The sequence below is a fragment of the Siphateles boraxobius genome, unplaced genomic scaffold (genome assembly GCF_051911475.1).
Source record: "Siphateles boraxobius isolate OS27281-9 unplaced genomic scaffold, OSU_SipBor_1 3, whole genome shotgun sequence".
In the NCBI taxonomy this organism is placed as follows: domain Eukaryota; kingdom Metazoa; phylum Chordata; class Actinopteri; order Cypriniformes; family Leuciscidae; genus Siphateles; species Siphateles boraxobius.
In genome coordinates, this window is record NW_027508919.1 from 9,342,044 (window position 1) to 9,364,651 (window position 22,608).

The window sequence follows — 22,608 nt, forward strand, 5'->3', positions numbered from 1 at the left end:
AGAATCCAGTACTCTCTATGGACAGCATTATGGATTACAATGGGAGAATTCACTTCCAGTTTGATGCGATCAACATCAAAATAGTTTTGAATTGTTTGGTATATCATAAAACTTTTCACCAGTCTAGTTTAAAGATGGTTTGTATCAAATTTTGTGAATTTCAGATGAAAGATGGGGTTCAAAAAATGTATGCATTTTCAAGATTAAAAATGGCAAAAAAATCTTGTTGTCTATAAGTCTATATCACTTTGAAAAGAGCTGTAAATTGGCATCAGGAATATTGAAAATCAGTATACTGACATTATTACAAAAGATAAGACATACTGTTGACAGCAGGCACAAAGAATAAAGCAGGCGGAATGTTTTCAGGGGATTTGCCATGCAACCATAATATTTAGTAATACATAAAATGTAGTTTAAAAATTTGAGTTTAACAGTGATGGGAATTGATGGGTCCTTCATGAATGAATATTTTCAATGAATGATCTGTTCATTGCGACTGTCACTTGACAAGTGAATGAAAGACTCGGAAGGTAAAGTAATTATTTATGTTTCCTGAAAATGATCTTTGGCTGCAATATAATGATTTCTTAATTCAGAATATGATCAATATTGTGTAGGTGAATTTGTTCGGGGAATTTGGCTTTTAAAAGTGTAACATTTAAAAGCCACTTAAATGAACGAAATGACTCGAATACAGATTTGATCATTTTGAACTAAAATTATCCAAACTTCCCATCACCAATGTAGAGTTTGAGAAAGGATTTTGTAGGGATTTATTAGGTTAGGGATGATTAATTTAATGTCTGTGAGTGTTGTTGTGTGCATGTTTTTGTAGAGAAGATTTTCTAATCCCCTTGAGTTGAAAATGGCAGCATCTGACCCATTAACCGTAGTCAACCTAATTTTAGTTTTCTCAGGCAATAGTGCGAGTGTCCTTCTTTCTGTCCAGAGGGACCGCAATAACACAGACCAAAAGGAGCGAAAAGGGCCAATGAAACAGCTTTTGCATATGGTCCTTTGGGCTTGACTGAGATTAGAAAAATTTGAATATTCCTAATGTTGGCCAGTAATCCCGTAGTGCCTTTTGGGAAATCAATAGTGTTAAAAAAAAAAAAAAAAAAAAAAACAAGGTCTCAAATTCGGTCTCCCTTGGCAGCAGAGGGAAATCTCCTTTGACGGATGTCTTTATGGTAATTGCACAGCCTCATGAACCTTGTTTCAAGACACCAAGACACTACTTGATCTGGTAACTTTATATGTTTGTGTTCTGACTTTCTTTAAAGAAGGACTAGGGGGGAAAGGGGGACAAAAAGTTCTAACTAACAATTAGGAAGCAATAAAAACATCTCTCCCTTGTCAATTTGTATAATTAGTGCTTTCACCCACTGTGATTGTCATGCCTAGTGTTTCTCAACACATTGTTCATCGGCATGATGGATGTAGGATGGATGTGGCATGATGGATTTTTCTTGCCTACTCATTTCCCCCATGTCACAGGGTTAACAGCTTTTTCTAGAGATTTTTCTCTAGATAACATGTACTTCCTGCTCTGGAGATAAAACATGCAAAGTATCTTAGTTCAACAGCATTTGGTCTCATCTTATCCTTATATTTCCTCTGATTCAACCAGTTTCTTTAGTTCAACCTCAGCTTGCTTAACAATGTTTGGCCAGGAGAGTTATATGCAAACCATTAAATTATATGTAATTAAATTGTCTTTCAAAGTATATCAAATATACCACATCCAAAGAAACACTGTACTTAGCAGTGTGCAATAACATCAATTTAAATCTATAATTTATGAAATTAGATTTGTTTAAATACAGCATCAGAATACAAATCAATATTCTTTATTCCACATACATGTATTTTTTTTCTTTTACTTTGAACTGTTTACAATCTAAATGATTCAACAACAAAATGAGAAACTACCACAACAAAGTTGAATTTCTTACTAGGGAAGAAAAGGAAAGAATAATAATAATAATAATAATAATAATGGTAGCTTGACTTGAAATGGAGACTTTTGTATTTTGTACCAGATAAGGGATTAGAGTCATGGAAATGGACAAGAGCACAACTAAAAATGGCATTTGTTAATTAATGTGTATACTTACATCAAAATCAAAGAAATAAATCATGAATTTAAACCATTTGAAAATCTTCACCTTGTATTATTTAGTTTGAACGTAAAGGCTTTTGTTAATAAATAATCTCTCTTCTTTTTTTCCAGATTATAAACAAATATAATATTCTTCATATCAGGAGAATAACTTGGGGTAGACAAACGGCATACACGTTCCTCTGAGTAACATTTCAAACCCACAAAAGCCCTTTGTCCTCCATCCTCAAACAGTTTGAGTAGCGAGACGATGGCTTGGTCATACAGCAGTTCCTTTGAATCATGGGAAATGTGATTTTTGGCGATAATTGCATTTTGTGAACAATGCAATAAAAGAAAGTGTTTATACATGTTAACATACACATACATAACTGAGCATTACGTACATATATGCAGGATAATGAGGGAGAGAACAGATTCCCGATCATCTGTTGGTCGCAGTGAGAAAGCATGTGCGAGCCTCAGCAAATAAGAGTAATACTTGAATTTTACAAATTGGTTCTGTACACAATTTGTGTTGGAGTGTTGGTGAACATCCCCTCTTACTAAGAGGGTTTCATACAAATTGAAAATAGTTTATTATTGACACATATTATTCCCTTTGCGTATCCAGTGAAGTCCAAGCTGAACCAAAGCCTGGATTGAATCTTAGGGACTGTTGAGTTGCCTGGCATCGATCTGATCAATTCCTGTTCCAGGTACTATTTGTAAGACCACGATCTGTGTAAATTCCGACTGGTATTACTTTAAACGTTTTAAATCATTTTCATGTTAAAGCGCCGTGGCCCAGCACCCTGGTCCGCCTCCTCAGCGGAGGTCCCATTGGACTTTGAGCGTGGCACATACTCAATATCAATGTTGTTTTTATGTTTGCCTTTTCCTCGACTCCACACAAACAGGAGCAGGAAGCAGAAGAGAACCACTCCTAGGAATGTGAAACAGCCCATGGCTGTAGAAACTAAGATGGTCTTTAGATCAAGGCCAAAGGTCACATTAGGGAGGTTGGTACCGTTGGCAGTGGCATTGCTTGTATCTGTGTAATGCTGGGTCCTGTTGGCATACAGCGAGCCCAGACTTTTCACTGCCAGTGATACCATAAGAGTGTCATTGCCCGCTGTGTTAGAGGCCACGCACATATACACACCATCATCTTGAACCTCCGCCGCCTTGATATCCAGTGAGCCGTTGTTGTGGACCGTCACCCTGCCGTGGCTCCTGTTGGTCAGGTGTCTCCGACGTGGGGTGACCCAATAAATAGTGGGCAGCGGGGCCCCTTCTGCGTTGCAGTGTAAACGGACCGACTGTCCCTCCTCCACTGACACCATCTGAGTCCGATTTTCACGGATCTTCGGCTTGGTGCAGGTCACGTAGTAGGACAGCAGGGTCTCTTTGAACTCCTTGAAGGGGCGTCCATGGATCCCCTCCGGAGTGCTGCACTCTGGCTGGATGTCACCAAAAGAAATGGAATGACGCCTTTGCTGCAACCACATGAGACGACAGTCGCACACCAGAGGGTTGTTGTTGATCAACAGCACCTGTAGAGCCTCAGGAGCATGAAAAACACCCCTCTCCAAAGTATCAAGATGGTTGTGGGAGACATTTAGCAAGCGTAGCCTGCGGATACCCTGGAAAGCATAGGGTTCAATGGACACCAGTTGAGACCTGGCCAACCTCAGCTCACGCAATTGGACCAGGTCCTGAAGCAGGCCACCTTCCACTGTTCGGATACGACTGTAGGAGAGGTTAAGATGCGTGAGGTATGGCAAGTGGCGAAGAGCCTGGTAGGGGAAAACGGACAAGTTGGTGTTGGTAACGGAAAGCGTGGTGAGGTTTAGGCCATGCAGAGAATTAGCGGGGAACAAATCCAGCGATGGCCAGTTGTCGATCTCTAGGTGTCTGAGGTGAAATAGCTTCTTGAAGGAGTAGGGGTGGAGAGTGCTGATACTGAGGTAGCGCATATGAAGGCTCACCAGGTTGTGTAGGTGGGACAGGGCATCTGTGGGCACCACCGTCAAGTTACAGCGCTCCAGCGTTAGGCTCTCCAGTGACAACAGTCCACTGAAGGCCCGATGGGAGATGTAAACCAGCTCATTGTCTCCGACTTCCAATGACCTGAGGTTGCGCAGGTCCTGGAACATATAGTCCACCAGAATGACAACTTTGTTGTCACTGATATCCAGGTTTGTCAGGTTGGAGAGGCCAGAGAAGACACCTAGAGAAAGGAGCTTGATGCGGTTGCTCTTTAAGCTCAGTGAGTGGAGGCTGTAGAGTGAGTTAAAGGCTCCGGGCTCAACGTAGGCAATGATGTTTCCACTCAGGTCCAGTTCCTCTATGTGTGGATAGGCAGCAAAGTCATCGGGGTTGACGGCCTGAACGCGATTCTTGCTGAGATCAAGGATTCGAGTCTCGATTGGGACTCCATCAGGGATGGCGTTGTAGCGCTTGCGGTGACAGATGACAGAGCGGCTCTGGGCGGAGCACTCGCAGCGGGAGGGGCAGGCCAGGGTGGAGCCCACGAACACGGCCAACAGGGCCAGCCCCAGCAAAGGCTGCCAGCAAGACACGGCTGTGTGCAGCATGATTCGATTTAAACAGTCCACCATACTGTCATGGCTCTGAAAGAAAGAGAAAGATGAAATGTTAGTAAATGAACAAAGATGTCTTGACATATTATATTGCATAGAAGCCATAATGAATATGGCAAAATAAAAGGTTACTTAACCAACAAATTTTTAACCAATACTGGTTAGTATTCTGTAACATTAAATACACAAAATGGTTTCATCAAGAACAGCAGGAGACACCACTCAATGGACTTGATATGCATTTGTTTGTACTGAACAAAGAGAGCAAAATGAAGATTGGTGTATCCATTCAAAAATAAAAGAGAACTGCCTCAGTTCTTGCTTGTAGGATTGTATGTGCATTGATTGAATCTGTATTGTGTGCACATGAATTCACAGCCCTATGGGTGTCCTGCTGTTTTTCTTTCTCAGCCTGTTCAGTACTTTTGAAAATTTGTACTTTCTAAACATTACATTTCTTTGTGGTTTTGCAGTTTTCAGTTTATTCATTACATGCTAAATTATAAACATTCATAGAGCACTACTTAGAGAACAAAGACCATAGACTACACAAATAACTTGACTTAAATAAAAAGCCTTGAACATTAAAAAGTATGATTTTTTCCTAACACAATTTCCCTAATAACTTTAAACAAATGTACATCTACAGTAATGAATTGTAGAGCACACACACATACAGTATACAAACGTAAGACAAACCAGGATTAAAGTTATTTCTAGACTCTGTTATGCACGTTTATTTTGGCTAAAGAGAAGCCTACTGCATCTGATACCAAACACACCAACCAGATGGCATTAAAACATGTGCAGCTTCTTGTTTGTGAAATACACCTGTGCTGTTTCTAGTAAACTTGTAGCCTTGATTACCTGTGACCGTCCTTTGTCAGAAATTATTCCCATACCTTCATGAAGGCCTTGATATTAAAGGTAACACTGTTTTTATTGAAATTGTTGTACCTTCTATTGAACTTCAAAATGTATTGACTTTCAGTTCCTTGAAACAACTTTACTTCTCAGCTGACATTTTATTTTTAACCTTTCCTCTCCATCTACATGGCTCTATTGTGGTAACAACCACCTCTTGGACAAAATCAAACTCTACCCTTAAATATTTCTCATTGAATGTCCTGTTTGAACTGAAAATATGTCCGATTAATAAATGGAACGGCACTTCATGTTGACTTTAGAAGCCCTGGCAGTGTGATTACTATTGTTGGGGGATGTTTTTTTGGCTCAGCATACACAGCATTGTGTGAAATATCTCACTGCCAGTCAAGTCACAGTGGTGTCTGCCTGTGTGCATCAGCGAAAACAAGCACTCACACATGATGCATGTGGAGACACTTTCATAAATGTCCTGCAGCGTGACTAAGTGTGCATATGTTTGTTTGATTGTTTATGTAAATATACAGTTTCATAGTCAATTTTGAATGTGAGATGGCTGTTTGTACGTTGTTGCAGTCATAGTAATTTCTGCATTTACATTGCATCTGGTCTGAACTATGCACACCAAAGTTTGACCTCTAGAGGGCAGGTTTGCTTAATGTGGTGATTCAGTAACACAAATAAGGACATAAGTAATAATAGATTCAATCAAAAAATTGCCATTCATTATAATGGTGTTCATTTGTAAATTTAGACAATATTTAAATGAACTATAATGTAATTTGAACATTTCAGAGCTAGATCCTAATTTTCCCTGGCTATTTGTAGCTTGCACTGTAAATTCTACACAGGCAATTACAATACAATAAATGAAGACAATATATCTTCTAAATGAAGTAACATTACAAGACAAAACTCACTGCATCATTCAGTGAACAGTACAAATGAATATGTCAGGAATGCGTAATGAACTAGATAGTTTAATGACCTAAACACACATTATTTTTTTTTTGATTTTTCCTAAGCATTTGGCAAAGATAAATAAAACAATGTGATATTTGAGTAGAAAAAATGAATATCTGCAAAGCTCAAAGTTGTGTAGTGTGTAAGTGGGTGTGTTAGTGAAGCAGACAGATTGTAAAACAGGTTGTGTAAAGTGCATAGACACAGCGCCTCATCCGGTGTGTCATGGGCACACTAAATTTAAACAGAGAGAAAGAGGTGCAGAAACCCCACAGGCACTAAACACAGCCTGGCCGAGTTGTATAATATGTATATGCACTCTCATTATATGACATGAAATGCCACGCATCCACAAATAGCAAATCATATTGGAAATCACCAGCCGCAACCTTTATGTATGGTCTCCTCTTGCACATAACAGGTTAATTGGGTGCGGGTATAGTGCTATTGACAGGACATGCATACAGGGGTCTAAGTATTACCAATTTTTTTCCTTCTAGCCTGAGAATGATTAGTGAAACAAAACAAAAACAGGGGGAAAAAAAACTAAACAAAAAAACATTATACTGCGCCTTGTTCAGACAGTCTCTGTTTTGCCTGACCAAAATATATGCTAATCATCACAAAAAAGTATTTGGTGTCCTGTTTATTTCTGGCTTTATTTACATTGGTAATTATGCTCTGAAACTAAACAGAACAGGAATAAATGTGACTTAGTATGATAAAACAAGAACACTTTCCCCCTCCCCTTTTTTGTTTATTATGTTTTTTTTTTTAAAATTATGTTTTTAATGGAAACAGATAGACCTTGTTGTGCATTATTTGCACGAAACCATTTTCTCAGACAATCTGCTATTATCATGATAAGCAATTATCTCTTTAGTTAAAACATTAAAACACAGCATGCAAGAGGAAAAGTGTTCGAAGCATTGCATCCACAACATATATTTCTATTTCCTGAATATAAAAAAAATTGTAACTTTTCAGTAATGATTTCATGTAATTTAAGTGTTTAACTACATTAATCAGAATGGCATATTTAATCTAAATCTTTACAACAGAAGTAAAATAAAGTTTAAATCATTGTTTTATTTATTTAAACTGTAATTGTGAACATGAACTGTATTTATGATTAGGACTTATAATGAAGATTTACGGTTTTAGATGCGTTATGCTATGCGTCAGTTTCACTAAACAGCCAAACACACTCGCTGGCGCGGACATTTAAGAAGGGACGGATGTTTGCTTCATGTGATAGGCTTGGTTTGTGAAATTATATTTGTATTATCTTTCTGTAGGCCTATATGTATAATTTTCTTTAGATTTAAAAGTGACCAAAAAGACATTTAACTCCAGCTCACCATCGGTGTCGCCAAACTGCTCCATCTCCAAAATGTTTGTACGCATGGGTCAGAGTTTGCGTGCAGGTGCGCAAATTTTCCCGTCAAGTTTGTTTTTATAAATCACAACTTGTGCTTCGTAAGTGGCGTACGCCTCTTTCAGGGCCTGTTTTGTGCGTACGCAATGGTTATAAATGAGGCCCCAGGCCAGACCAGCAAACCAATTTGGGCAATTTTAAGATTAGCGGAAAGGTTGAAAAGTAATTTCGATGAAAGATTATTTCAAACTATTTTTTGGCTTTGGTTAAAAAAGATTAATCAATCAATCTAAGATCAGGAACGTGTATAAAGACAGTAAACAAGGCCAGGTATGACATTCAGTGCAAACTAAATAAAAAAAAAAACTAACTTGACCATTTCATAAATAACATGTTATTTTGAATACATCATAATGTATTTATTTGCCAATCATTTCATTCACTTCTATATGCTGACATGAGTACGCCTGTACAAGAGATAGGAAGAGAAAGATACCATTTAAATGCCTGGGACATGCATTTTGTCCTGACTGGGCTGTGATCGGCTTAAAGTGTGTGAATGGTCCTCCCTGGCTCTATCAACCAGACTAGAACCAAGTATAATACCCTTACACGGGCTCTCCATCATTTCCGGCCTTTTGCCCTGGCAGTTTTAGGCTTTAGATAACAAACTGGACTCCTGTGCAATCAAGCAACAAATGTCATTTCAAGCCAGGATGTGCTATATCTCCACTCAGAGACTCTCTTGGTCCTTCTGATGTGGAAAACCTAATGTGATGACCACACTCTTCAAAGGCTCTGTGAAAGCTGGAGATATATTTTGTAAATTTCACAATTAAGAAAAAAAAAAAGCCCTGAAAAGACCCTGATAGTTATACTATCTCTCTAAACAGCCAGCAACTGAATAAGGTAAAGGGATCATGGGATGAAAAATAGTGTAAGCTCTGGAATAATTACACAAAATGAAATATAATCATGCGGAAAGAATATGGCATGTGAGAAACGGTTGCATGCATGGTCACTCCCATATTAGCATGTAAATTGAGACATGTCTCAATTTGCATTTAAATTAAGCTCAATCAACAGCATTTGCAGTATAATGTTTATTGCCATTAAAATAGTTTCCATTTGTCTCTCCTTTTCTTACTTACTTAACTTAAAAAAATCTGTAAAAAAATCTAGGTTACAGTGCGGTTCTTTTTTGTGGATGTTAATCGGACGAATCTGCAAATTTTAAAATGGTTTCAATAGTCTAGCCAAAAGATACTACAAATAAATTGCAAGTTAATATGATTATTGTATGAAAAAATAACACTCACTCACTGACATTTTCTGTGTACATTTATATATAATTTAACAATTTTGTTGTACTGGTAACACCATAAACCCTTATAAAACGGATTTTATAGCTTAAAGGGGTTATGACCTGAGAAATCTAATTTTTTTCATTGATGTTTTGACATATCAGAGGTGTTTGTACTATTAAAACATCCTGCAAGTTGCAAAGCATATTTCATCCTCCTCATTATAAACAAAGCATTAATCAAGCTCCAAAAACAGCTCATTTTGATATTGTGGGATCTGTGATGACACACTGGCAAATACATTTTCATTTGACTGCCTCAAGATCAACATCAAAAGCAAATAAAACCCATTATAATCACCGACGCTGTCTACACTGGATACAGTATGCAGTTTAAGTTTTTGACAAAATCCACATACTTGAGTCTGTGGACAACAGGACAAATGGAAGAATGAAAGAATGTTCGCTTTGACATGTCCAGATTAAACAGATTGTTTGCGTCTCTGTACAGACTTCAGTCTGAAACAAGTGGATAGTTTCTTTTAATGGTGTCCCAGATCAGATTATACATTTGTTTGAATCATTTTCTTTTATAGACAATGCAAAGTGTAATGGAGAGTTCGCAAAGAAACATTTTGTTGGAAGATGAATCAGCAAACTGTATAGGATCTGACAACAGCTGTATCCCAAACCTTAAAGTGTAAATTTCAGGTTACATTTTTCACGAAGATAATGCAATGTGCTTATTAAACATAAAGATAAGAACCGCCCACCATTGTTTTGTATGTTTTTTATACCAAAATTCTGAATATAATATGAAAAGTTGTTACTTTTTACAGTGGTTTTAAGCACTCCCTCTGCTTTCCACTAGGCTGGGTGTGACGTCATAAAAGGGACTCCAAGCCTAGAGTTACCGTTAGTCTAATGGCAAGTAGGCTAGCAGTTACATTGGAGACCTAACTCAGCTAGCAAAAATGGTGTTGATGAATTAAATAACTAAATTGTAAACATTCTCGTGTGTGCTGGCCTCAAGAGGACCGTGATCCTGCCTGAAATGAGAGTAAGCTATTCGCAAAACAAACGGGTTCAGGCAGCATGCGTCAAAACCAGGATGCTGCGTGAGGCACGTCAGATTTGCTGGTCGTGGGTCGAGCTGCTCCACTAAACTCCAAAACGCATTCATCTCACTGCAGCACATACTCTCCACTGCTGATTCCATTGGGTGGCATAGCCCACACAAACACCTGTCAAACACAGCCATAGTGACATTGATCTTTTTTTTTCTTTCTGACAATGAGCATCGCTAATTAGTTGCGATTTAGCACACGCAATATCGCGTTCTGTCTGCAGATGCCAACAAAAGCGCCATTGTGCCTGTGCAGTGTGTGCATCTCTACAGCTCTGATTAGGACTACTAACACCATGTAAGTTAATAATGTCTTCAGTTGTTGTCCCTCCTTGCTATTCTACATGACGACAAGATTTTGAAAAGACTTTGGCTTGTTCCCTGTTATCCGGATTAGCACCAGGTTAACCTAGGCTAGCTCTAACTACTCACCAGGACACCTGACCAACCCTCCACTCATTTTCCTCACACCAAGCATTGATAACTCTTTGAGGGCCATGATTTCAGGCAATTTCCTCCCCTCTCTCACACCTGACTGGTTCAAAATTGTCCATAGTCAAGCCACAAACAGTAGGAATCTAGCAGAGTATGGGTTGCTACTCCCTTTTATGACGTCATCACCCAGTTATGGTAAAAAAAACAAAACATGCTACCTTTGAAGAAACCCCAATAAATGTTATTTTAACGCATTTTAAGACAGAAATGTTTAAATATATACACATTGAGCACTTTAATTTACACATTAATTGGTTGTGGTGGTTAACCTGCAATTTACACTTTTAGTAAATGATTTCATAATGCTTTGTCTGTAAATTATGTTTTTTCCAAATATATGTTTTTTTGTGTGCAAATAACTTTATTAACATATTGAACCGCAAGGAACAAAATTAAAATATTAATAAAAATCCATGTCATGACTCCTTTAAATAAAAGTTTTAAAATAAAATTATGCAAGCGTTTTGATAAAATAATAGCTTCAGATTTGTTTAAATCCACCAAAAAGTGGCCCCATTAACTTCCATTGAAAGTGCTTTACCATACATTTGATTTTTTTCTCTCCAGAAAATACAGGAACAAAATTAAAAATTATTTTTTGTTGTATGATCAACATAATACCATAAAAGATGTTGACTGTGCTTAACTTGTATTAAATCCTGAATATTCTTTATTTATTCCATATTACTTTTTACACAGTGGTTCGCTAAGACTCCGCTAAAGGAACTCATGATTTCTACGGCTAATCCAGACCCATCCAGACCCATCCTGTTTTTCCTCCCAGTCATATTAACGCATACACACCTCCCTCAGTCGGAAGTGAATCTTAAGAGAAACAACCACCTCTCACAAACAGCTGTTAAAAGTACATTCTAAAAATAGCATTTGTTTTTCTGCACTTTTAGTGTTTTTCAAAAGACATCATGTTGAAACAAAGACAAGATTTCCATCCTTGTGAGTGTAGGTTGTTTGTTATCTGCTTACTCTAACAATTGCAGCGCTATGTGAACACGTATGAATTTTACAGAATCGGGTTAAAATATTCCGGTAAACATAATGAGCATTGGCATGGACGTCTTTGTTTACCAGCCCTGTCCCAGCAGTAAGTTTACATCAGTCCAATTTTTAAAATGATTAAATCCTTTCTTCATTTTAATGAGTCTTATATCTTCGAACGATGCTACCCTAAAGGAAAGATGTAATTAACTCGCAGGTTAAAAGGAAGAGGAAGGGTGAACATCTAACCCTTAATATTTTAGTGGGCTTGTGTGATATCATCACAGCTAATGGTAATAAGAAGTCAAAGAAGAATCCCTCAAGAGTTTCTCCCAGCTCATCTTCAAGTATAACTCCACAGATCTTTATCAAAATGTTATCTTCTGGGCTGAGAAAGAATACAGTTGGCTTACAGTATAAGGATATCATGATGTCACATTTATTATCCACTTTAACAGTGTTGTCGCTGGTTCAATAATGTTAACATTTGAGAAGCTCACCAGAAGGCTGTTAAACACCACATGCAGTGGTTCATGGAAGTGGACAGGAAACCCCAGTGGCCCCTTGACAAAAAAAATCCATTTCTCCAACAATTGATTCAGAATTACAAAGTGACTTTCTATACATAATCCAATCATAAGCACGTCTGCACATACATTGAAAATACCAATACTAAGCCCACTGATTCCTAAATACATAACTATTTAATCCACTGTGACTGACATGGCAAAGGGTATGTCCTTTAATTCAAAATATCCTAAGCAAAACTATAAATTTAACTGGGATTGTCCTTTAGTAAAAGCTGGATGCTTTAATAGGTGGTGTTTCAATTTCCCCTCCAATCCCAAAACGCGATTGATTTTAACCCTTTGACGCATACAATCACACCCGTGTGATTACAATGTTCAGTGCGTCACTGCTAAATTCAAACGTGCTTTTGGGCTTTGGCTGGTGCTGAGCCAGAGACGGACACGCTCAGTGCTTTTTATATATCACAACTATTCAGTGTCTTCAACCACATAATGTTTATTTTAGGTTTCAGACATTGATGTCAATGGAAGCTGCAATAATAATCTTTTCAATTAGGCTATAATTTGTTGAAGTGTTCATATTAGATACACATTGTGTAGAAAACTATAAAGTTTACTCTATTCTTCTCCTTTAGTTTACCGGACACTTTAATGTATTTCGGGAGAAATGGATGAATTTACTTGATGTAAATCCGACAGATGCGATTCTCTTAATCGTGGTGCAAACTATTATGGTGCGCATTATAGATCAACTAACATGATTATTATAAAGGTGTTTAAATTGAATAAAAAAGGAAAAACAAAATAAAATTGAACCCCAGACCCACTTTTGATCTGCATTGTACAAAAAATATAATGAAAAGCATAAGCACAATAAAAACCTTAAGTATTTTTTTTTTACAGTCATTTTAAAAACATTGATTTATTTCTTAATGGGACAGAACTGATGGGATAGTAAATTGCATACTTTTTGATGACTCTGCTTTTGAAAAACTGTGCCTGACATGGAGCTTGATTTATTTATCTGTTTTGAGAGGTGAATTTCATGCTGGGTAACAAAAAGCCCTGAAGAGCAATTTACAGTTTTTCAGCACCCCATGTAAGAGGCTCCAATTGCTGCGGCAGCACAATCGCCCGCCCCCGCTGAGGAAGTGAGGTGGGATCAACATCTCTGACTGAGAGAATCAAAGGCAGAATCTGAAAACCCCTCAAATTATGCAGCGACCAACCATACGCTTCACACTGAGCTCATCAGGAGGAACGTTAATTAGTGATAAAGCAATAGACGGAGAGAGATGCTTCTCTTGTTCCTCTCACAGATAACCCTCTGTAGGAGTGAAACTCAACTGCTCTTTCTCTCTTTACTATCAGGTTCAGTGAGGCCAGCCAAAAACGCTTAATGCGAATGTTAATGTTATTTATTCAGTGAAATTAGTTTAACTTGTTTTAAGCATATAGGTATGTTTTAAAGAAATAGTAATTGTTGCCTTTATTTACACTCGCTTTTCCAAACCCATGTGCAGTTATTTTTGTGAGAGGCTGCCAATATCAAGTCTACCATGCATTCATGACCAGAATTCAAAAATGGTGCGTTACGTTTGGCTACAATGCCTTTTTGGCGTCAGTGATGTAAAAACAACAATTCATTTTTATTAAATAAATATTTTTATTCCATAAGTTATTGTAAGCCTTTGAGGACACTGACTAGACTAGGACCATCAAAAATGTGCTTGTTGAGCGCTAAAGGTTAAAGGAACAGAGTGCCCTCAAAAACAATTACAACTAATTAATTAATTAATTTCAAGTGGGGAGATTATTGAACTTACATTTATGCTCATGGCAGATCTTTCTTTCAAAAGGTGTATTTCCCTACAGTATAACACCGTATCCTAACCAGATGCGAAACGATAAGATTCCAGCTACAAGCAATTTGCTTGTCCACACCAGAAGCGACGCGACTACAAAATGCGTCAAAATCAATCAAAGCCCACAGCCAATCAGAACAGCGTGTGGGTGGGCTCTCACGGCAAGTGCACAGCACCAGAGAGTAATCTTGACGGCATTTCAAGAAAACAAGAAAACACTTGTTTGTTCACAGTTTGAACGTTCTTGTTTCCATTTGTTTAATTTCAAGATCTGAGGTGAATTGTCCATTGTTGCTTTCACAGCTACAAAGCTGGGAGCACTAAATGATATTCAAAAAGTCACAAAATAAAGCACATAAACAGTACCTGAGATTATCATTGCCACACTTTGTGTTTGTTGCTCCAGCACGATGTCGCAGAAAATAGAACTTGCCACGGGAGCCCGCCCACACGCTGTTCTGATTGGCTGTGGGTTTTGATTGATTTAGACACATCTCCCGTCGCTTCTGGTGTGGATAGGCAAATTGCTTGTCGCTGGAATCTGATCACATCGCATCTGGTTAGGACACGGTGTGAGAATTCATGGCTTCTGGATGCCGTTCGACCACCACTCAAAATGATAGTCATAAGCGTATTTTCCCCACGGTTGCTCAAGTTAATATAATTCATCAAGTTAATGTGCTACGTAAAATGCTTTAAAAAAAAAGGATAAACACACAGCAGCAGCTGAACTGGCAGAGGGAGTGAAAGACAGAAATATACAGAGTGCAAGCAATACACAACTAACCTTTTAAAGCTAATAGTCAACACTTGAATGCTTAGGACAGCCTGGTCCGCCATCACATGTGCCACACAATTCACCTTCCATCCCATTTTTTAAATGCATTCTGATAATACAATTTGGAGTGGAGGGCCTCTTATGAACATGGTGACTTTCTTAGTGCTCCTTGAGAGATATCTTCAAGATACAGGAAGTACAGGAAAGCACTTTCCACAAATGAAGTAGCCTACACTTTGGTGCTCTAATGACTTCTACTGAAGCAGTGGAGATACATATCCGGTGTTTTTATTGTGAGAACTATTAGGCTATATATTTTACACATAAATCTAACTTAACATGAAAGGTAGCTAGTTTTAAACATCAAATGCCTGGATCCCCCTTAATGGCCCATTAATATATCTAAATTTTGAAATCATACAACAGTGCCATCAATTAGACATAATCTGTGATGTAGTAAAACACTATACATTTTAATACAAAAACATAAGTTATTAACCAAATTATTATTATTTTCTTTTAGCTGAGCCCAACAGTTCCTATTTAATCAACTATTTGTTCCACATACCCCAAATACCCCAACTTCTGTCAACAGGGCAGCAAAAAAAGACATTAGGTATTTTCTCTCCTCCCTGCTCCCTCCCGCTTTCCCTCTCTCTTGCCCTCTCTCCCTCCTTCTTTCAACACAAACAGACAAGAATAGTCAACAATAGGTTCTGAAAAATGCAAAAACTGTCCTAAAAACATCTAAAAATAAAAATATAGGTGAGAGGAAGACAAGAATAATTGTCTAATGTTATAGCATGAGTGATTATGCTAATTTCCCGAAGGTAGCATTAAAGCGGCTGGTTATTACAGACAGCAACAAAGCCAGCCGGCATATCCAATACTTGAAAAAAAAAAAAAAAACTGAGAGGAAACAGATGCCTTCTGTTCTCAGCATGAATACATTTGGAGTGTCAGCAGGAAGCAACTGCAAGCGTGTGTATAGCCTGTGTAGTCTTGGAAAGGCTGGGGCCGTGTGGGAAGTTGAAGTGTGTGTTATGAGGTCAGTGTGTGCACACTCACTTGCTGAAGAGGTTTAGTCATAAATATGGGCTGGACTATATTAGGAATTTCAGGGGTGCATGATCATCACACTTACTTACTTTACCCAGCAGGAGTGACAGCACAAGAAACCGACAGCCTCCCTACATCCCTGAACAAAATAGTACAGAACTGATTTGAATGTCGTTAGATTTTGGAAAGTTAGATTCTGATAATGCAGCCTCTCATATAAAGTCTTCCCTCCCCCGGATTTATCGACACACGTGAGAAGAATATCTTTCAAATGACATTTTGTAGGGTATGCTATTACATTTCCAAAGGAATGAACTACAGAAATAATGAAACAAGAGGCATCAGACATTAATGATGCTTCAAAACAACAAGGTTGCACCCTCAAAACAAAGCCCTTGCTCTATCTCTCTCCCTCACCCACACCCTTTACTCAAGACTAAAATGAGAAAGAGCCAGCTAGAGATATCCAATCCCAACCAGAGCCATTATCATTGGTATAAGTGCAAATTAAAAAAAAACTCATAATCAAATGAAAGGAGCAGCATACCAACTTTTCCGTCTCTTCATCCTACCCGAGCAGTGCTTTTGACAAGCTCTCACTAATCCCAGTTGGAATCAAGCTCAAACACAGAATGGTCCTCCATGTCCATCTGCTAAGACTTCTCTTCTTTTCTCTCCTCCCCGCTCCCTCCCACGTTCCCTCTCTCTTGCCCTCTCTCCCTCCCTCTTTCAACACAAACAGACAAGAGTAGTCGAAAAACACATAACCTTTAACCTTAAGTCAATACAATATTCCCACTAAAACATCATTTATCTGAAAGAATGTTTCACATTTGACATGTATTTGTGGTGAGCCTCTTTAGTAGCATTAAGAATCAATGGCCTTCTTATATTCAGGATGTCAGGCTGAAGTGTATGAGTGTCTTGTTAATCTTTTTTATGCATGTTGCTGGTATTAGAGACACTCTCTCTGCATATCAATCACTTAAACAGAGATTAGCATTTTATTTGAGAGCCATTAAGGAAAAAAAAGTTAAGTTAAACGTATTCAATTATAGTCCATTACATCCACGAGACAGCTGCTTTTTAATAATCCATGAATAATAGATATTAATTGTATCAGTAAGCCTAGATACCTGTGCAGAGTAAATAATTCGGTTTTATGTATTAACAAGAGGACACATGTCTGCAGTTTGGATAACGCCACCAAGACCAGGCCCATAATCTAATATTTGGATCTGTTATGGTTTTTGGAAAGTGTGTCTTTAGTCAAACGGAAGTGAAACAGGCACATGGTTGTAAACAGGGATTTTGGTGTTGAGATGACAATGACAGATGAATCGTCCTATTCTTTAAAGATGTCACATGTGATTCTTTTGCATACATTTGTGGTTGATGCGATACAGCAGATAGATTGCTGTATTTTTTCTAATGGGAGTTACTGAGATAATCAACTTGGATGAACTCCAGTGCCGTATCATGTGGTATAATAAGGGCTGTCATAGTAGTCAATATATTGCAGCCAGTAACTTTAATACAGTATTTGAAGGAAAACAGCTGCACCTGTCGCAAAAGAAATCCAGTGCTGGTGTGGTAAGCACACAGGCTTGCTTTTTATCTGCCATCTGTTGGCAATTTACTGACAAGGAACTTGCCCAGTGCTCAATATCGGTACAGCAGTGCTCAGAATCACCAAGCTGAGTGTATAGCAAGACTGTGATAAGCTGCAATATTAATGCTGTTTTCAGTAACACAGTGTTGGAATATAATGTTCCTATGGCAGACATACAGTATTACTGAGCTACTGCAAAATTCTGAATTGGAAAATTGATGTCAAATTGCTTTATTCCCATGACAGACTTTACATTTGTCCATAGCTTTGGAGGAAGGACAACAACAACAACAAAAATAAAGAAAAGAATGTTATTTATTTTATTAAATACAAAAATGAATCCGCCTTTAAATATTAATTGGAATTCTAATATAGAAATGTTTTATTAAATAAAGGTATTTAAAGGTATTATATTATTATATACACGTAATTATAATTTGAATCAGTAAAAATATCTATATCTATAAACCTTTAAATGCCTTTACCTAAAACTTTCAAACAAGTTTTTTTATTTTCTTTTAATTCCTCTTCCTTACATTCAAATTCAAACTGCACTTCTGAATCCTGTTTTCTACCTCCATTCAAATTCAATTCAAATTTAGGAATTAAATTAAATTGCAAATTGGACTTAGATTAAATTAGAATTTAAAAGGCATTCGCAAATCAGTTCTGAATGGTGTACAACCATTTTCAGTCCTGCAGTACTCAGTCTACTATCACGTGTTCCTGTGCCACAAATCCATTAAAAACAAAGTGTTCCCTTTCAGTCGCTCACGTACTGTTAAAATGAACCAATGCACATTGGCATGCGAGATCTAAATCTAGGGTATAAATACGGAAGTGGATGCACGCACCAGTTTGTCTTTCGCTTCGGAGCCGAACGGTGTTGATGTCTCTGAAGAGTGTTGAAGTTTTCAACGAGCGAGTGTGTCGGTGTTCTTCTGGAAGACTCTCCCAGTGCTGGTGGTTCTACAGCGCGAGTGCAGCGGTGATCGCGAGCTTCTGAGCTCTCAGCTTTTGTGGATAGTTCCTATCGCGGTGTTGAGATCGAGACTCGCCTTCATGCGTGAATGTGGAGTCCCCACTACCACGCCCCACTACGGCGCCGTGTGGGATGGGTGATCATAGGATCATAGTGAGGCTTCCCCGCCTGGTAACCAATCCCTGTTGGCCCCTCACTCTATAACACCGCTGCCGGTGGAGCCCCCATTGGGCGCGCTGGTCCCTCTGTAATGGACCGACCATCCACTTCATTTGGGGACCATCCAGACAGGATTGTAGGATGCCGATTGCAGCATCGGGGGTGAGCTGACTTCTGGAAATGATGACTTGACATCAGCCTGTGTCAGATGCTGCCAATCCAGGTGGCAAGCGTAAGGCCAAGCATCCCTGACACAGGCCACCCAGGGATGGGGGAACAAGCTCTTCAGATGGTTACTGTTCCAGCGGTACCTGACTCAAAAGTAAGAGCAAATTCCTCAGTTCCTAGGTCCCAAGAGGGCCAGACTGGAGGTGTGTGACCCTGTAAAGCCTTGCACCCCTCAGCCCCTCTTGTATCGCCAGCTGGCAGCTGGGTGTGTGTGAGAAGGCGTGACCGGGGCCTCGAACCACACCCAGCTGCCAGCTGGCGATACAAGAGGGGCTGAGGGGTGCAAGGCTTTACAGGGTCACACATCTCCAGTCTGGCCCTCTTGGGACCTAGGAACTGAGGAATTTGCCGTCACGTGGAGACAGGTAAGTGTTGTGCACCAAAGTCAGACCCCGCTTCGGGCCGCCTTCGGGCCTTCCGAGCCGGGTCCCTGTCCTCCAATTCGCTTCCACACCCTGGGTACGTCTGTGGTACCTCTTGTTCCCTGGCCCGGTTCGTAGAAGCGTGGAAAGTGCTTTCCAACCGGTCCAGTCGGCTCCTCCGTACCATCAGACTCGGTTGTAAGATTCATTTCTCCCGGCGACCACCCAAGTTTAGCACTGTTCGTTACACTTCAGTGTTGAGCGAATGAGCCCTGTCATGCGCGTGGACATCGCACTCCTATTGTCGAAGGGTGCGATTGAACCGGTTCCTCCAGCCGATATGAAGATCAGCTTCTATAGCTCTTACTTCGTTGTACCCAAGAAAGGTGGTGGGTCATGGCCAATGTCATGGCCAATCTCGACCTGCGACTCTTGATTCGGGCCCTTTACAATCTTCCGTTCAAGTTGCTAACGCAGAGATGCATCTTCGAATCCTCTGTCCCCGAGACTGGTCTGCAGCGTTCGACCTGAAGGACGTGTACTTCAGATTTCTATCTCCCACAAAGCAGGCCATCCTGTGTTTTTGCGTTTGAGGGTTTGAAGTCTCAGGACAAATCCTACCCTTCAACTGCTACATGGCCAGTTGGCTACATAGCCACAACCTCCTCCTTGGAGTCAGAAGCTTCTGATATCGTTTCATTCCACTTAATTTTCTGGCCTGCTCAATCGTGCCGCCTACTAGGCCTCACGACAATATGGGACCCAGAGAAATGTGGAGACTCCATCCCCAGGTGGTACAGCTGTTCCACTGTACCACTTCGGGTACTCCCTGACCGAGCGGAGTACCCTCGGCACGGATACACTGGTACAGAGCTGGCCCGGGGCCTCCGCACAGATTCGTTTCCCCAGTGAGCCTTCTTGGACAGCCCTGTGCTAAGTCAGGCAGGAGAAGGAGCAGGTCTTGCTAGTTGCCCCTTATTTGCCCAACCGGACCTAGTTCCCCTGAACTTATGCTCCTCTTGACAGCCCTTCCTGACCCATTCCTCTGAGAAAGTTCTCAGGGTTCTCCACCATTGGCATCCGCGTCCAGACCTTTGGAAACTCCATTCTGGTCCCGAAAGGATGGGACGTGGAGGTTCTAGGTGATCTACCACAGAACATGTCATAGACACCATCACTTCTGCGAGAGCACCCTCTACGAGGCATGCTTACGCCCTGAAGTAGAACCTGTTCGTTGAGTGGTTTTCTTCTCTCCGGGATGTTCGGTCTCTTCCGTGCTTTCTTTCCTGCAAGATGGGTCGGAGCGAGGGTTGTCTCCCTTCCCCCTCAAATTGTATGTTGCCTCTATGACTCTATGACGCACATCATGATGCAGTGGATACAATCCATGGGGAAGCACGACTTGATCATCAGGTTCCTGAGGGGAGCAAGGAGAGAATCCACCTTGCGCCCCCTCTATACCCTCTTGGAACTTATCTCTGGTGCAACTGCACTCAGAGACCTCCCCTTGAGCCACTTCAGGCAGCTGAGTTAAAAACTTGTTTTTAAAAGAACAGTTCTCCTGCTTGTTTGGCCTCTATCAAAAGGGTAGGGGACCTGCACGCATTTTCGGTCGACGAATCGTGCGTGGAATTCCGGGAACCAGGCGCCTGCCGGCCTGGATACTTGCCCTAGGTTCCTACCTCTCCCTTTAACGGGGCCAGGTGGTGAGCCAGCAAGCACTGCCCCAGAGGAGGCAGACCCAGTCCTAGCTTTTCTCTGTCCCTTCCGCCCCTTGGTTTATAGCTGGAGAAAACGCAAAGACTCAGGACCTCAGACCAGCTCTTGTCTGTTAGAGACCAGCAGAATGTCTTGGTTACGTATGTAACCCTCATTCCCTGAAGGAGGGAACGGAGACATAGTCCCATCGCCACTATTGCTGGACCACCGCTGACTCTGGGCTCCGCTCGGCTCCTCAGCGAAAAACAACTGGTGCGTGCATCCACTTCCGTATTTATACCCGCGCCGCGAGGCGGAGTGTGAGATGCAGATCTCGCACGCCAATGTGCATTGGCTCCTTTTAACAGTACTCGAAAATGACAGGCTCCCTAAGCGTGATCCCAATCAGTCGACATGTAGACTAGGTCTCCGTTCCCTCCTTCAGTGAACGAGGGTTACCTACGTAACAGAGACATTCACACAATATGTCCATAATTCTCTTGTGCCTCTTTTAAAAAAAAATAAACAGACCCCCTGGTCCCAAGGGGATTCTCTCTGCTACTTTAAAATGCAACAATGAGTTAATGAACCGATCAGAGGCAGAATGCATGAGTTCCTCCATTACCTCTCCATATTTTATGTCTCTATCTTATTAGGTGGCAAGGAAGAGTCTCTCAAGGGAGCTAGGTCCAATTGGCTGTCCAGGAGATTGATTAGATATTGATTATACCACAGTTTGGAGACTAAAATGAAAACATATGTGAAAGGGAGATTATGGGCTGAATTTCAAAATTGCTGATCCTTGTCTTTGTAACTGTTCGATCAATATGGCAATTTCCTAGTTAATGCACTATGACAACCAGTGTGCCTGTGATTATGACTTGAAATGGTATCTAAAGCAATACATATTGAGATTCAATAGACTGGGAGAACAAAGCCATGTTATTTTGTATCATGCTTTAAAAGGATAGTTCACCTAAAATGAAAATAATGTCATCATTTACACACCCACGTTGTATCAAACCTGAATGATTTTCTTTCTTCTGTGGAATACAAAGGAATAATTTTGAAGAATGCTGATAAAAACAAGCAAACAGACGACAACAGTTCCCATTGACTTCCACTAATTGGACAAAAAACAAATTAGGATTTTTTATTTCTGGGTGTCCCTGTAATAGTCCAAAACCTACATGGAGTATTGAAAATGAAAAGAAAAAAAAATCACTGAATCACTTATTCCTTCCTTCCTTCCATCCATCCATCCATCCATCCATCCATCCATCCATCCATCCATCCATCCATCCATCCATCCATCCATCCATCCATCCATCCATCCATCCATCCATCCATCCATCCATCCATCCATCCATCCTGAATAAAATATTGGTATCAATAAAATATTGGTAGCAAAGAAGAAAATCTAAACCCAAACAGGGCAGTACTCATCTTGCAAGAGGGCATTAGATGATTAATAAGTTA

At 40.0% G+C, this 22,608-nt stretch overlaps 1 protein-coding gene across 7 annotated transcripts in view; it reads right to left on the bottom strand.

Moving 5' to 3' along the window:
• Positions 1 to 1,831: 1,831 nt before the first annotated feature.
• lingo2 (leucine rich repeat and Ig domain containing 2) overlaps positions 1,832 to 22,608 on the bottom strand; it is a 356,001-nt gene continuing 335,224 nt past the window's right edge. For 4 of the 7 annotated variants that reach the window (XM_077247798.1, XM_077247800.1, XM_077247799.1 and 1 more), the window contains one exon: positions 1,832 to 4,740. In XM_077247798.1, coding sequence (XP_077103913.1) covers positions 2,881 to 4,728 — 1,848 coding nt within the window. In that variant the 5' untranslated portion in view covers positions 4,729 to 4,740 and the 3' untranslated portion in view covers positions 1,832 to 2,880. Of the gene's footprint in view, positions 4,741 to 16,173; positions 16,228 to 16,635; positions 16,804 to 22,608 lie in introns of those variants that run through there. The other 3 variants (XM_077247803.1, XM_077247804.1, XM_077247802.1) reach the window with 3 other exon arrangements.